The sequence below is a fragment of the Rhinolophus sinicus genome, linkage group LG02 (assembly GCF_036562045.2).
Source record: "Rhinolophus sinicus isolate RSC01 linkage group LG02, ASM3656204v1, whole genome shotgun sequence".
Taxonomy (NCBI): Eukaryota; Metazoa; Chordata; class Mammalia; order Chiroptera; family Rhinolophidae; genus Rhinolophus; species Rhinolophus sinicus.
Genome location: NC_133752.1, coordinates 175,720,961 through 175,735,695, shown reverse-complemented (window position 1 = coordinate 175,735,695; position 14,735 = coordinate 175,720,961). Strand labels below are relative to the sequence as shown.

The window sequence follows — 14,735 nt, the reverse complement described above, 5'->3', positions numbered from 1 at the left end:
GGTAGATACCCAGGAGAGGGATTGCTGGGTCATATGGTAATTCTGTTTGTAATTTTTTGAGGAACCTCCACAGTGCTTTCCATAATGGCTGCACCAGTCTGCATTCCCACCAACAGTGTATGAGGGTTCCTTTTTCTCCACAGCCTCTCCAACACTTGTTACTATTTGTCTTGTTGACGATAGCCATTCTGACTGGGGTGAGGTGGTATCTCATTGTGGTTTTTATTTGCATTTCTCTGATGATTAGTGATGTTGAGCATTTTTTCATATGTCTATTTGCCATTTGTATGTCCTCTTTGGAGAAATGTCTCTTCAAGTCCTCTGCCCATTTTTCAATTGGGTTGTTTGTTTTTTTGTTGTTGAGTTTCATGAGTTCCTTGTATATTCTGGATACTAACCCCTTATCGGAGGCACTGTTTGCAAAAATCTTCTCCCATTCAGTTGGTGGCCTCTTTATTTTGTCGATGGTTTCTTTTGCTGTGCAGAAGCTTTTCAGTTTCATATAGTCCCATTCGTTTATTTTAGCTTTTACTTCCCTTGCCTTTGGAGTCAAATTCATAAAATAGTGCATAACATTTAGTAAGGATAGAAAGTAGTACAAGAATTACTCAAGTATATATTTATTTAAAAAAAACGGAATTCAATGGAAAGTAAGATGATAGAATAAATACATTAAAATATATTGAGGTAAATTATATCATTAAACAACAAACATTAATTTAAAATAAAAAATAGATTAAGCCTCGGTCAAAATAGAATTACTGACCTAGATAATAAGTATGAACCGAGAACAAAATAATTATGAGTTTAAAGGAATTAAAAAAGAAAATAAGTTTGATGCTCAGAGAAAAATAATTCAAAATAGATATCACTTGTGTCTTCCAAAGCATACTAACAAATGAAAAAGGTATTTTTAGGAATGAAGATGTCATACTTTGTCTTCAAATTGAAAAGTCACCTTTTGGGTGCAAGGGTAGAGACTTAGAAAGAGTTAGCAATCTGGGAAAGTGACGTGTTCAGGTCTCCAAACAGGTGAAGGGATTTGCCTCAGAGGAAAATGGAAGTAAAAAAGACATTAAGATGAAAGTCCAAAAATAGAGAGATACACACTTCAAATTGCTAGTTTTTGAGCATTGATAGACATCATCATAGAATACAATTTAAAAAACGTAATTTAAGTGACTAAGACTTCCTGAAACAAAATTGCATTAGGGACTATGCTTACAATGATCTCTCATCTTCACCAAGATTTTTTAAACTTATTAACACATATATTTTGATTCTGAAGCAATAGGAAATACATGAACTATTTTAAAGGAAATGTTAATGACAGACCCATTAAAACTGTGCTGACTGAACTAACCCTGTATTTCAGGCTGGTGCCTGACTTAATCACAGCGGAGGCAGGAGGCAATTGATTCCATTAACTGTGTGAAGGGCTCCTGACCTCTTTCATGGGTCTGTATCCATTTCATTGTGTCAGCAGCCCCTCTGCCCCTCCAGTCATCTGCTACTCATCCAGTAACAAAGCAGAGTGGATGTGCATACTAGAAAAACAACTTGGAAGAGGGAAGAGTTTGATATTTTGTGAGATTTTGTTCTTTTGCTGAACATTATTCTAGGCTTTTTTTGATCATGGCTCGGAAGTTGAAAGCCAAGTAAGGAAGACTTTACAGTTCTTTTATTTTAGGAAGACTGAGTTCTATGGGGGAAAAAAGCCCTTGCAAAACCTGTATGTTGTACACAAACATTGTACATTGTATACAGTAATATTGCATCAATGGACATACGATTTTCTTAAACAAGTAATTTCTTCAGTCACTTAAAAGACATTGATTATAAAATAAATTAGAGTTTCTGAAGTTTTGTTCAATAAATAATTTTCTAAAAGGAATCCTGTTGTAACAAAGAACTGAACCATTGATTTCCCAAGTGAATGAAGACTAAATTAAGACAAGTGCTGTTGTCAGTTTTTTTAATTAAACTTGTTCACATTATAGTTCACTTCCTCATGTATACTCTTTAGTAAAAAGTTAAAGAACTTTACAAGTCTCTGAAAGATCAGTTTTATAAAAAATTGAGAGGAGATTTAGGAAGTATTTTTCCCTAATGAGGAGTGATTTCCTTTCCAAGGACAAATTGAAGTTTGTTTGTTTTTTTTTTCATCCCAATAGGGCAAAAATTCAAGGATAACGAGATAAAAAAAAAAATAAAACAGTCAAAGAAATTCACGAATACTTATTTTGTCCCTAAACACATCGTCAAACTGATATTTAATATTACTGGAATAGGAATGTCTTTCAGTTCCACCTAAAGATGGACAACAGCCCTCAAGCACAAAGTAGCATGCTGTTCTCTCGTGTCAGGATTTTCTGGAGTAGTATGGATGAGAAACATCATCTTTAGTTGATTTCTCTGTAGGAACTTTGGCTGATCTTGTTCAAAACAAACAAATAAAACATTTCTATTGAGCTGAGGAAGAAAAACCATCACTATTGACAGAGTAAAAAAACATCCTTTGGAATCCATCAAACATTTTTTAGTCATCACCACAATGCCAAGTTTACATTCCCTTTCTCAAATCCAAATTCTGGACGTGAAAAACACTGAGTCTGAACAGAAGAGCTCTTTTTTGGGGGTAGCCTCTCAATATAGTTATACTTAATCTTTTTTGGCACCACTATAGATCTTCCTAAATTTTAGGTGCAGGATAAATACTAATACGACTGTGTTTAGACACTAGACTCTCTAAGGATTTTCAACATGACTATTTCATAAATCGGCTTCAGGGATTATACGAGCCCCTCAGAAAATTTATGCACTAACATGAAAGGGAGAATATGAATCTTCATGTTTAAAGAGTCTAATGCTTTGATTGGGTTATCAGGGACACATGCAGCCTCACAGAACTGATCTAATCACTTGATTTACATCCAATTTAATCCCTTTGTTATCATTGATTTAATTTGCTTTCCCTTAAAAAGCACATCCTCTTGGCGGAAGTCTCTCTTCTGTGATTTCAGAAATGGAGTGCTTGCCATCCAAGGTTAAGTTGTCATTCATTTCCAGGAGTTAGAGGTAAATTGGATTAGCAGAAAGCTATTATCAAGATTATATAATACTTTTAGGACAAAGAGCATTCACAGGATGCCAAGAGAAAATTGACACGGACACATAAAAGTGCTAGTGACTGTGTTCAGGGCATGCTTTAGATCAGGCGTGTCCACACTTTTTTCAACATTTTTTACCAAGGGCCATATGCGGTAAAATACACAAACAGCCGGGCCACTCACTCGAGGTAAAGTATGTATTGCCTCACCTGGTTTATTTAAGTAAACTAAATATATTTTTTGGAATTTGCTGTGGGCCAATTAAAAATGGATTGCGGGCCGCAGTTTGGACACCCCTGCTTTAGATGGAGGAAATGTTGCATGAAGAAAGTATTAGTGGCTTGTCTAAGAGCTGTGTGAGCTCTAGAAAATTGCATATAACTGTAAATGGACTTGTGAGGTTTATGGCAGTATAAGGATGGAGCATGAGTTCACTGCAGCTGTATTGGATTTGTCACAAGCCCAATATTGGGCACAAAATCACAGTGGCATTGGGGCAAAGCCACAGACTGTAGAACTCTTTCCAACTTGACGGCGATGACCTAATTGCCTGTGAATATGCCAACTAAAATCCTTTGGATAAAATTTAAATCTGTAGGGATAACCATAGCCTTAGATTCACTTTATCTCCTGAGTGACAATATTTAGCAAAAAAAAAAAAAAGACACACATGTGTCAGATGAAGTCATCTACCATGTTCAATACATCTGAATAGCTCCCTTATGTTTAAAATTCTCACCGAAATAAAACTATTCTGAATTTTATTTTCCAGAATCATTCATTGGAGAGTCCTTTGAACATACTCCAAGGAGAAGATATCTCCCATACAGGTATGCCTTTCACAACATTGTCTTTCACCTCAGAAGTTGTGTTTATTATTGTTTTGTGTGTTACCTTTAGGATCCTTAATATTTATTTGTTGACTTTTTCAACAGTTTTCTAGTCTGGTTAAGGAAAAACATCAAGGCAGAAGACAAGACTATAAATTTAAATTTTAAGAGATTTGGGTCTTGTGTGAATTTAAATCCTTTCTACCTCTGTTTCACCGGAATACCTGTGCCACTTCTTATCGCTCTCAGATTGTGCCTGAATACCTGTGCCACTTCTTATCGCTCTCAGATTGTGCCTGGCAATTTCCCTCTTTTTGTTATCTAAATTTTTTTTTTTTAATCCTTGTTCTCCATTCCACCCGACTGGTACCATAACTCTAATTCATGAAGTGGGGGGTATTACCGCATGTTGAGTAGGAGAAATATTCTTTGGTGAACTACACTTTCCTAGGAGGCTCCAGTTTTCAGCATTTTTTTTCTGTATTATCAGGTAAACCCTTCATTGGCAATGAATTTCTGGGAAAGTTTTTACAAAACTATGAAATGTAAGATGTTCAAATACTCTTAGAGATGTGAGCAAATGGAGAAAAAGAAACGGCAGGAATGATTGATGTCCCTGAAACTACTTCACCAGGTTTATCTGTCTATAAGAGGTTTTATAAGATAATTGGAATAGGGTAAGGGGTCTAGATGGGATGTGAGAGGTAACACATTTTATTCTTGGTTTCTTATATTTGCTAGGACCTATTTCAGGTTCCTAGCTGCTATCAATTAAATTGCTCATGCATACATTCACCCTTGAGTATATATATTCCTATATGCATGGGTCATGACATCAAATATCACTGAGTCAGGAAAAACTGACATTTGTTGTTTTCCCCTCAGGGTTTGTTGTTTTTGAAGGGCCAAACTTGAACCTCTATAAAGAGGAGGTAGAAAAGAAATCCTTGGTTTCTGAGAGTGACGAGGATGGAGACTAAGAAAAGAGAAGATACTAAGGAAAACTCACCGCCATTCTAGAAAAGAAGTAAGGCCAATAGCAATTTGTGAACCAGAGTCATCTCTCAAAATGCACATCTATCTTTATGTCAGAGGCTTCCTTGAAAGCAATTACCCTCATTTTGTTAACACTAGGAAGTAAAAGATACTGGTTTCTAATATTTAAAATTCCCCAAAGATCTACTCTGGAGAGTACACAAACAGACAATTTTACAGTAATTAAAAAAATGGACAATGTAATAATATAATTTTCTATTAGGTTGGTGCAAAGGTAATTGCGGTTTTTGCGATTATTTTAAACCACAATTACTTTTGCACCAACTTGATAACTTTTAAATTAAATAGGATTGAATAGTAAATTATAATTTAATTGTATTTTAATTAAGATATTCCTGCTCCACAAAAAGGAGAGAGCATTTCTCAAAATGTTGCATGAAGTAATGGAAGAAGTGAAGAGCTGTGTGAGCAATTTTTCTCAATCTGCCCTATAGTCACTGAATAACTCTCACTTCCTAATTCCTTTGTTTCCTTGCAATGCTTATTTGGCTTGACCAGCATCTGTGGCTTTAGGTTCATATTAACAATGAAACCCATGAGCCACAAGGCTTCATTGTGCCCAAGTTTACTTTCTTTATGAAAATATGCAGGACAGGCAAAACAACGTTTTAGGGAACAGCATTCTGGCATCCCCAAATCACACAGCAACTGGGATACATGTGGTCATGAGGTCATGATAGATAGTACCGAGTTGGCTCAGGCCACTTTAGCTCAGGGCAGCCATCAATTCTGCTCTGTTAGTTACATCACCCTCCCTGATTAGTATCCCAGGCATATATGACTTGCCCTCTTTCTGGTGTCTATGTCTCATCGCCATAGGTTACTCTTTACTTAATAAACTTGACAATGAGTACAGAGTAACCTCATCCAGATTCCCATTTGTCTTAGATCTGATGTACTCATAAATTAGTTGAATTAGTGTGTCAAGGAGAATTTGACCAAAGATAAAATCCTCAGGCATCCCTGAGGCTGGAAAAAGGGTCATAAACCAGCTGTTTCCCCTCTTTTCACCTTATTTTTCTTCCTTTTTTTTCCTGCTTGCTTTTTCTTGTCCTTCCGTGTCTATCTTTCTCTCTTCTTTTACACACACTCTCTTAGTATTGTGATGGAACGTCTTACAAATCTTATTCGTTGTCTATTGAGTTCTTTAGAATACCATGAGAGTGTTTAGAATGTATTCTTCAGACCAATTAAGAAAATATTTCTTACCACACTTTGTTTCTGAAATGTGTATTTTATCCAAGCCTTCAGCTGCCCATAAATACACAAGGCTGTACAGTTGATTTAAATATTGTCTTTTCTTTCAGGAAGAACTTGTTTCAAATATCCTGCATTTTCTGAAATGAGCACTGCTTTTAAAAGATAAACCAACTGGAAATATTTGTGAATTTTCTTTCAGTGATTCATGACTCGTGCATACTAACAATACATTTAGTTTTCCTTTCAAATACTGAAACATTGTACATATATGTTAATATTTTCTACATTGGCCCTTTGCTTACTTATCACCAGCTCAGTGAGAAGTGTAAGGGCAAAATCTAAGTTTGAGAAATGTCTTTTTAAAAGGACCTTTAATTCTGATTGGTGAAGAATCCAATGAATGTGCATTGTTGACATAAATTATATTTTAAAAATGTCTAAATATTAAATTACTTTTGTATTTTGTAAATAAAACTTATTTTTTGATATATTCCTGGTTTTTATTTGATAACATTTCATCTGAATTTTTTTATCAATACTCATAATTGATATCGATGTCTGTTTTCATTTATGGAACCATACCTCTGGATTTTGGCATTAGGCTGACTTCATAAAGTGGAGTGGAGGTAAAATCTTATTGGAAGTCTCTAGCTCTCTAAAGGTTAAGTATATCGCAGTTAGGAAACCATACGTAGGTGCCTTTATTAGTAAAATTAAAACTTGCTAAGCTTTTCTGTGGTGTTCCTTCCGGCTTTCCATTCCCTTTGGATCAATTTTAGTCATTTATTTTATACCAAGAAATACCTGTTTTCTCTCTAGTTTCAAATTCTTTTCCTGATATTTATTGTAATAATCTCTTGTAATTGGGGAAACTATATACTATATTGCCCAATTTAGGACTTTTGAGAACAAATGGCCACTATTAATAATCATTTGAGGCCAACAGGCACAAGGCAGTTGGTCCCAGGCCAACTAGGATTTAGGTTTTCCACTCATAAATTTTTCGATGCTTACATAGGCATAAATTATGTATCCTTTCTCATTCCAATGCTGTTTTTGATCTCTGTTCTTACAATTTTTGTGAGAGGATTAGTTTTTATATGAGTATTTTCAAAGAATTCACTTTTAGATTTCACTGCTTTTTTGGTTTGACTTTCTGTTTTATTTATTTTTCCTTTGAGCTATATTAATTCACTCAAGTTTTCAGTTAGCTTCTTGCAATATTTTTTTTAATTTCACAAATTGACTCATAGACACCTTTATTTATAGTCTTTCTTTGATGATCATATTTTAAGTCATACATTTTCCTCAGAGTACTAGTTTTCTTCAACTCTGGTAGTTATAGTATGAAGGGTCTTTGATTTTCATTTTTCTTTAAGTAGTTTGTAATCTCAATTTTATTAACTCTGCAAGTAATTTTCAAGATAGAATATGAATAAGGCATGTGTCCAAGTCTGTGTAACTTGTGAATATATTGCAATATTATTATTCATAGATATGATATACCTTTATTTCCACCATATATATATATACACATATATATGTATATATATACATATATAGTATACAAACACATCTTATATCCATATAACCTTGTCTACCATAACAAATGGTTGAAAAGTATACAAGCAATAGATACTCTTAAAAAGTAAGTAGGTAATACATACTTGTGAAAAGTAAAAAGAAAAAGAGTAAAGTATGTTTCCAGTCTTAATGAAAATATATTCTCAGTTCCAAAGTCAATTTTGTAGTAGAACTTCTGTTCTGCTTTATGTCCTTCCCACCTTTCCTGTTTTATTTTCTTTAAAGTATGGCTCTTCAGATTGTATTTATAATTTTAATATTAGAGAGATATAAAACTTCTGGAAAGAACCCTAGCCATTTTCCAACCTTTGTCTATCATTACTTTATATAACATTTTGTGTTAGGCAACCTTTCTTCTTAGACAGAGTCTAAAGGGCATAGGGGCAATCTGCCAGGGGCTCACTGTGAGTTATGAAACAAATGAGAACTTTTTCCCTCCCCTCTCCAGTACCTGTTTTTATTGAGAATTCCACCCACCACCTCAGCAGGCAGATATGCCATGCAATAAATGGCAAACTATGCTCCTCTGTCTTTTCCCTTCAGACCTCTCTTGTGTGGAGACCCACACGGGTATGCACCTGTGGTAGTGACACTGTCAGGGGTAGCAGGCTCACAGTGCTCTCTTCGGAATTATCGTTACTGAAAATAATAAGTTGTCTGTAAACTTGTTTGGTGTTTAGCAAAGTTGTCACAGCAAGTTATAAAAATTTCCAGAATCTTTTTGCAAACAGAGGCAGACTTAGTCTTTCAGTCAGAGTGTGGTTGGGAATAAATGAACCCTGGTGGGGAAGTTTTATAGTCAATGCAACCACTTTGAATGAAAGAGTTATACTTTTGTTGTAGCTCAAAGGAAACTAGATTTACTCACCTTGTCTTGTAAACATTAGTATATTAAGAATATATATATATTTCTGTGTGTAGAATGTTTCTTCTTTTCTTTGCAAGGCAGTTATAGAAAAGTACTGTGGTGCTGGAGCCTCCCAGCCAATGTTTGGATCCTTGGTAGAAAGAGTGGGTTGTGGGAAGAGAGAGAGAGAGAGAGAGAGAGAGAGAGAGAGGAGAAGGAGGAGGAGGAGGAGGAAGAGAAATTCTGATTAAATTGCTCCATACTTTTTTATTAACATCCCAGGCACCTAGAAAGTTCCAGAAAAATTCACCGCAGAAAAACATGACTCTTCTAACACACTTGTTCTAAAGTCTCAAGAAGAATGAATACAATTTACTTTGATAGATGAAGTCCCTTTGTGAGTACGTTTTTCTAAGTAAGTAAATGATCAATGTGCAGTTCTCATTTTACGTGACTAATCAGCAGCACTTCATACCAATCATTCCTTTTTTCCTTGATACACATTTTCATTTGACCTCCGGGAGACCACACTGCTTTGGTTTTCATCTTACTTCACTGGTTTCCCCTTCATGGTCTCCTTTTATTGATTCCTCCTCAACTAGTCCCTTCTCCACTTCTTAATGTTCAAGTGCCTCACAGCAACTCCATTGATTCTGAGTGATTTCTTCCCATCCATGGTCTATGAGGTCTGCAATTAAGTTTGTGAACTTGTTGCAACAATGTTGCTAACCTTTTTTTATATTAGAGGGATGATTCATTATGAATTTGTACCAACTGGACAAACAGTTAACCAAGTTTACTATTTGGAAGAGCTGAAAAGGCTGTGTGAAAAAGTTAGACAACCTGAACTTTTCGCCAACGGTTCACGGCTCTTGCATCACGACAATGTACCAGCTCACATGGCACTGTCTGTGAAGGAGTTTTTAGCCAGTAAACAAATAACTGTATTGGAACACCCTCCCTACTCACCTGACTTCTGTCTTTACCCGAAGATAAAGGAAATATTGAAAGGAAGACATTTTGATGACATTCAGGACATCAAGGGTAATACGATGACAGCTCTGATGGCCATTCCAGAAAAAGAGTTCCAAAATTGCTTTGAAGGGTGGACTAGGTGCTGGCGTCGGTGCATAGCTTCCAAAGAGGAGGACTTCAAAGGTGACCATAGTGATATTCAGCAATGAGGTATGTAGCACTTTTCCTAGGATGACTTCGCAAACTTAATTGTCCGACCTCATATTTGCTAAAATCTCACAAATTTATATTTTTAACCCATAGCTCTCTCCCAAACTCCTGTTACTGATTGTTCAATTTCCCACTTGATATCTCAACTTGAGTACAGCTGACTTGTGAAAAATATGGGTGTCAACAGCACGGGACCACCTATAAGCGGATTCTTTCCAATAAATACAGTTGTCCCTTCCTATCCGTGGCTTTCACATCTGCAGATTCAACCAACCACAGATGGAAAGGCAGACTGTAGAGTCAAAGTTATATGCAGATTTTCAACTGTGCAGGGCATTGGGGGGGCGGTCTACTCCCCTAACACCTGTATTGTTCAAGGTCCACTGTATATAAAATCACAAACTCACTACTTTTAAAGATGAATTCCTAACCTTCCACCCAAAACTTACTTCAACCATTGCCAGCTCAGGTGATGGGAATTCTATTTTCCAGTAGCTCAGACTACAATCATGGGAATAATCTCTAATCACTCTTTTTCTTATTCCTTACATTCTATCCATCAGGAAATCCTATTGGTTTTGCCCTCAAAATACACCTAGAATCTGATCACTTCTTATCATCTCCACTGGTATGACCCTGACCTAAGCCAGCATTATTATTATTATTTTTTAACCTGGATTACTGCAATGGTCTCTAGAAGCAAGCAAAGGTCTCCTTGCTTCTACTTTTGCACGCCTATAGCCTATTCTCAACACAAAGCCAGATGACCATTTTTAAACACAAGCAGAGCAAGTCAGTCCTCTTCACAAAACCCTTTATTGGTTCCCAGTTTTGCTCAGAGTGAAAGCTAAAGTCCTAACGGTAACCCTCAGTCCCCTACCTATTCTGTCTCCCTGTTACATCCGCATCTCCTTACCTACTACTATATGCTCCTCTTTGCTCTCTGTTCTGGCCACTCTGACTTAGTTGAAGCTCCTTGAGTTCACGCTGCTTGAGTTATGCCTTACGCCCTCTTCCCCTTTATATTTTCTAGCTGCTCCCACTGTCTGGAATAGTCTTTCCTCAGATATCTATGTGGGTAACTCCCTCGCCTCCTTCAAACCTTTGCTCAAATCTCACTGCCTTAATGAGGCTGACTGTAAATTTCCCACTGGGTATTTCAGTCTTTCCCCTCTTCCTATCTCTTTGGGAATTCCAGATCCTCTTACCTATTTCTACATTTTTTATGACCCATAATACTTATTACCTTCAAATTCCCTATATTTTGCTTATCTAGAATGTTGATTTTGTCTGTATATATTGTTTGATAGTATTACATGTATTATTTGTCTCCTCCATTAGCATATGAGCTCCACAGGGCAACCATTTGTATTATTTTCATTCATTTTACTATTTCATATTGAAAGCATCTAGAAGAGTGTTTGGCACATATAGGCACCCAAGCTTGGTAGTCTGAACTATTGCAGCACAGCCGTGGTGGATAAAAACAAGTGGATCCATAATCATTCAGGAGATAGATCAACAATGATCAATTATCAAGAATAATTAATAGAATGGGAGACTGAGAGAGGGGAAGGGTTAATGTTGACATTTAGGTGATTGTTTGATGGTGATATTTTCACACACTGGATAGGAATCTCAACAGGAGATGGTTTAGGGATAGATGATGGATCTTATTGAGGTGCCTGTGTGATATTTGATTTAAAAAAATACAGCAGGTAATGGCAAATATGGGGCTAAAATGTAGATATAGAGGTATATATTTGGAAATCATAAAAGTACAGATGGTAATTCAAATCACAAGATTTTTAGTATGTACAGTGAAAAAAAAAGGTTTGTTAGAATCATGAAGAAAAATATTATTTAATATTTGGGAAAAGAAAGTGGAGCCAAAAAAAAGTTAGTAAGTTTTCAGAAGGTGAAAAGAAAATGTGTATATTATGAGGAAAGAAATACAATCTTTAAGTGGTGATGGTAGGGAAAAAACAATAAAGGGAAAGAAGCTGAGACTAAAGAAAAGAGAAAGAAGACAAAACTGATGAAACGCGAAGGCCAAAGAGGATGGGATTTCTAGAAGACAGTAAAAGGGATGTTAAGTATTTCAGGCACTAGTTAAATGTATGCATAATTTATTTCAAAATGTGAAAAAAAAGTATGATTACTGCATAAGAACATGATAGATGGAATGAATTCCCATTCTCCACAGTATTTTTGTGTGGAAGGGAAAGAGGAGTAAGTGTCAGATAATGCTTTGATAACACAAGCCTCATTCAAACCAGAGCTGTAAATCTTGCATGAAATATTTCATGGTGTTCTGATTTACTAAGGGCTTTTCTTAAGCACACAAACACACACACATAAAATCACATCAAAGCTTGGCATTTCCCATTTAACACTTCTAAACTGGAATGTTCCTTATGCCCCATTTTCTGTTAAAATTTGGACTGGGCACATGATTGGTTTTCTGTCCAAAATAAACTAGAGAGAGGTTTTAATGAAAAGGGTAAGTAACAGAGCTGCATTGTTCATCTGAAGTCTTCAAATTTTTTAAAAATCTCAGTTCCTTGTTACCTCCCATACTCATTGTGACACCAATAAAGTTTTGCGAATGTAAACATTAAATCTCAGACATTCTCTGTGCAGGTATAGCAAGTAGTTGACTCTGCATACCCTCCTTGCTTGCTTATACTTTGAGGAACAATTTTATTATGTGAGCAGGCTAACTATTGACTACATGTAAAGTAAAATGAGGACTAAGTATTGATTATTGACTGGCAAAAAAAAAAAAAAAAAAGTTTCCCACCAATAGATATTACGTACCACAAAGTAAATTCCTTTCATTTTTCTTGAACCTTTAGCACAAAATGTACTATAAGAGTCACATTTTCCTTGAGTGGAATCCTTGAATCGCTATAAAGTCTGGGATGTTTTTTAAAAATATGAATACTGATGTCTTATTTACACATGTGATATGCCATGTTTTTGTGAAACAGGAGAACTGAAATGGTATAAAGGAATTCTTAACACAGTGAAATAAACTTTTGTAGCACCACACACAGACTGATGCCAACAGTTCACCTATGATAAACCAATTAATAAACATTTATTAAGGTCCAGTTGTAACTTAGGTGTTATTAGCAGTATACATTGGGCAGACAGATTATAAAAATAAATGTCTAGCCATCTTCTGTTAAAACACTGTATTTTAAATTTGTTGACTATTGATAGAGTTTAGGACACTGTGTTTCCAATTTTTTTAACTCCACAACTGGGCAATTTATCTATGGCTTTTTGTTGTCAGTACCAGCATCATAGCAGAGCTATATATCTATACATTTAACTGTATTAAAGTTAATAGAGAAATTGTTTTCATTTCTTCCCTCTTCTCAATACTAATTCATTGCTATAATAGTAGTGTTAAGTTAAGCAAATGATAGACATTAAGTATTGCTTATCAATAATAAATGATAAGCTCAGAATAAAATAATTTTTGGAAAGATAAAATGCCTGCAAATTACCCTCTCAATAATGAACATGATCTCAATAAATCTATCAGTTAATTTGTGGCTCCATAAGTAATCTCCCCATTCTTTGATGAACTTTTACTGACAAGAGGCTGTGTGTTTTTGTTGTGTTTTGTGTGTTTATTTTTATTTTCTTGAGCTCACATGAAATCCTCTTCAACTTAAGTCTCTTTCTCTCCCCTTCATCAACACTGCCTTTTATTTTTCTCTGAATGTTAGGGGATTCCTTATTCTGTATGTCATAATGTCTAAAAGCTTGAATTCAGAATTGACAACAATAAAGCAAATATTTAGAGTTGCTATAAAATGAAGTCCTGAGTTTTCTAGGATTAAAATTATAAGTGAAGTACTAGAAGAAAAGAAAATCATAGACTCAAATGCAAAATCACAGCATTTAATGGATAATAAAGAAATAAAATGTGAAGAGAAGTCATAGCAGTTTGCAGAATATACATAGTTTTCTTCCATGTTGGATACAGAAGAATGAGTTTGTTCAAAGTAAATTGCTTTCCACCTGGGATTTAAAAACATAGTTTAAACAATAAATAAATATATCTATGTATATAAACATAAATATATAGATATACAAATATACATATATACAGACAAATACATACATACATGTATAACGTTTACATGAATGTGTTTTCAATGGTCTGTGATATGTACAAGTTCCTTACCCTTACCTGTGTCTTGTTTTGTCTCACTGAGAAACTGAAACATTGTTGACATTGTAAAATGCAATGGCATACTCATCTGGAAAATAAAGGGAAAATTCATCCTTATTAGAGCTCCAATTTTCTATAATCATATTATGTCAGATTATTGTAGATACATTAGGTCTAATCTTTTCAGTAACTTTGCAAGAAAATCAATCACTTCTTTTTTTCTAAATTCAAAAATATCTTATTAAAGCTTAAGGCACTTGATAAATTACATTCAATTAGTCAATGATAGAGCCAGAATTCCGATACTTCTTGACAAACTGTATGATATTCACCAAGAAATTAATGATACTCACAATCCAAGGAAAATTTTTCTGGTCTCTACAACATCTTAGTAATTGGTTTGGAACCTAATCAGTCAACATTTTCCTATAACTTTTCAGAATATTGCCCATTCCCCTTCTCAAATCAAAGTTCATAAAGGTAGTATGAAATGGTAAGTCTTGCAACAACAACAACAACAACAACAACAAACCTGATACTAAACATAGTTTGTATTTCAAATGAAAGGGGAGCTCTTGCACATTATATCAAAAGGAGTCTAGGTGTTGAAAAACTCTGATAACTGGAGACTGGCACAGTTAGAAAATATCATGAAATAGAAAAAATATAAAGTAAAACCATTTATAGCTTAGTCTTTGTAGACAGGATGATTTTGTAAAATTTGGTAGTTC

General features: G+C 35.0%; 1 protein-coding gene, 1 long non-coding RNA gene and 1 pseudogene across 4 annotated transcripts in view; 2 read left to right on the top strand and 1 right to left on the bottom strand.

Moving 5' to 3' along the window:
• LOC141570142 (uncharacterized) overlaps positions 1–4,945 on the top strand; it is a 45,931-nt gene extending 40,986 nt beyond the window's left edge. The window contains exons 2-3 of the long non-coding RNA XR_012494050.1: positions 3,883–3,940; positions 4,826–4,945. This is a non-coding gene — a long non-coding RNA (uncharacterized LOC141570142). The remainder of the gene's footprint in view (positions 1–3,882; positions 3,941–4,825) is intronic.
• Positions 4,946–9,495: 4,550 nt separating this feature from the next.
• The window catches only part of LOC109435566 (ubiquitin-conjugating enzyme E2 S), a 62,967-nt pseudogene continuing 57,727 nt past the window's right edge, over positions 9,496–14,735 (top strand).
• LOC109435528 (ovostatin homolog 2) overlaps positions 13,715–14,735 on the bottom strand; it is a 39,721-nt gene continuing 38,700 nt past the window's right edge. For all 3 annotated transcript variants that reach the window (XM_074326044.1, XM_074326046.1, XM_074326045.1), the window contains 2 exons: positions 14,023–14,092; positions 13,715–13,850 (listed from right to left, as the gene is read on the bottom strand). In XM_074326044.1, coding sequence (XP_074182145.1) covers positions 14,040–14,092 — 53 coding nt within the window. In that variant the 3' untranslated portion in view covers positions 13,715–13,850; positions 14,023–14,039. The remainder of the gene's footprint in view (positions 13,851–14,022; positions 14,093–14,735) is intronic.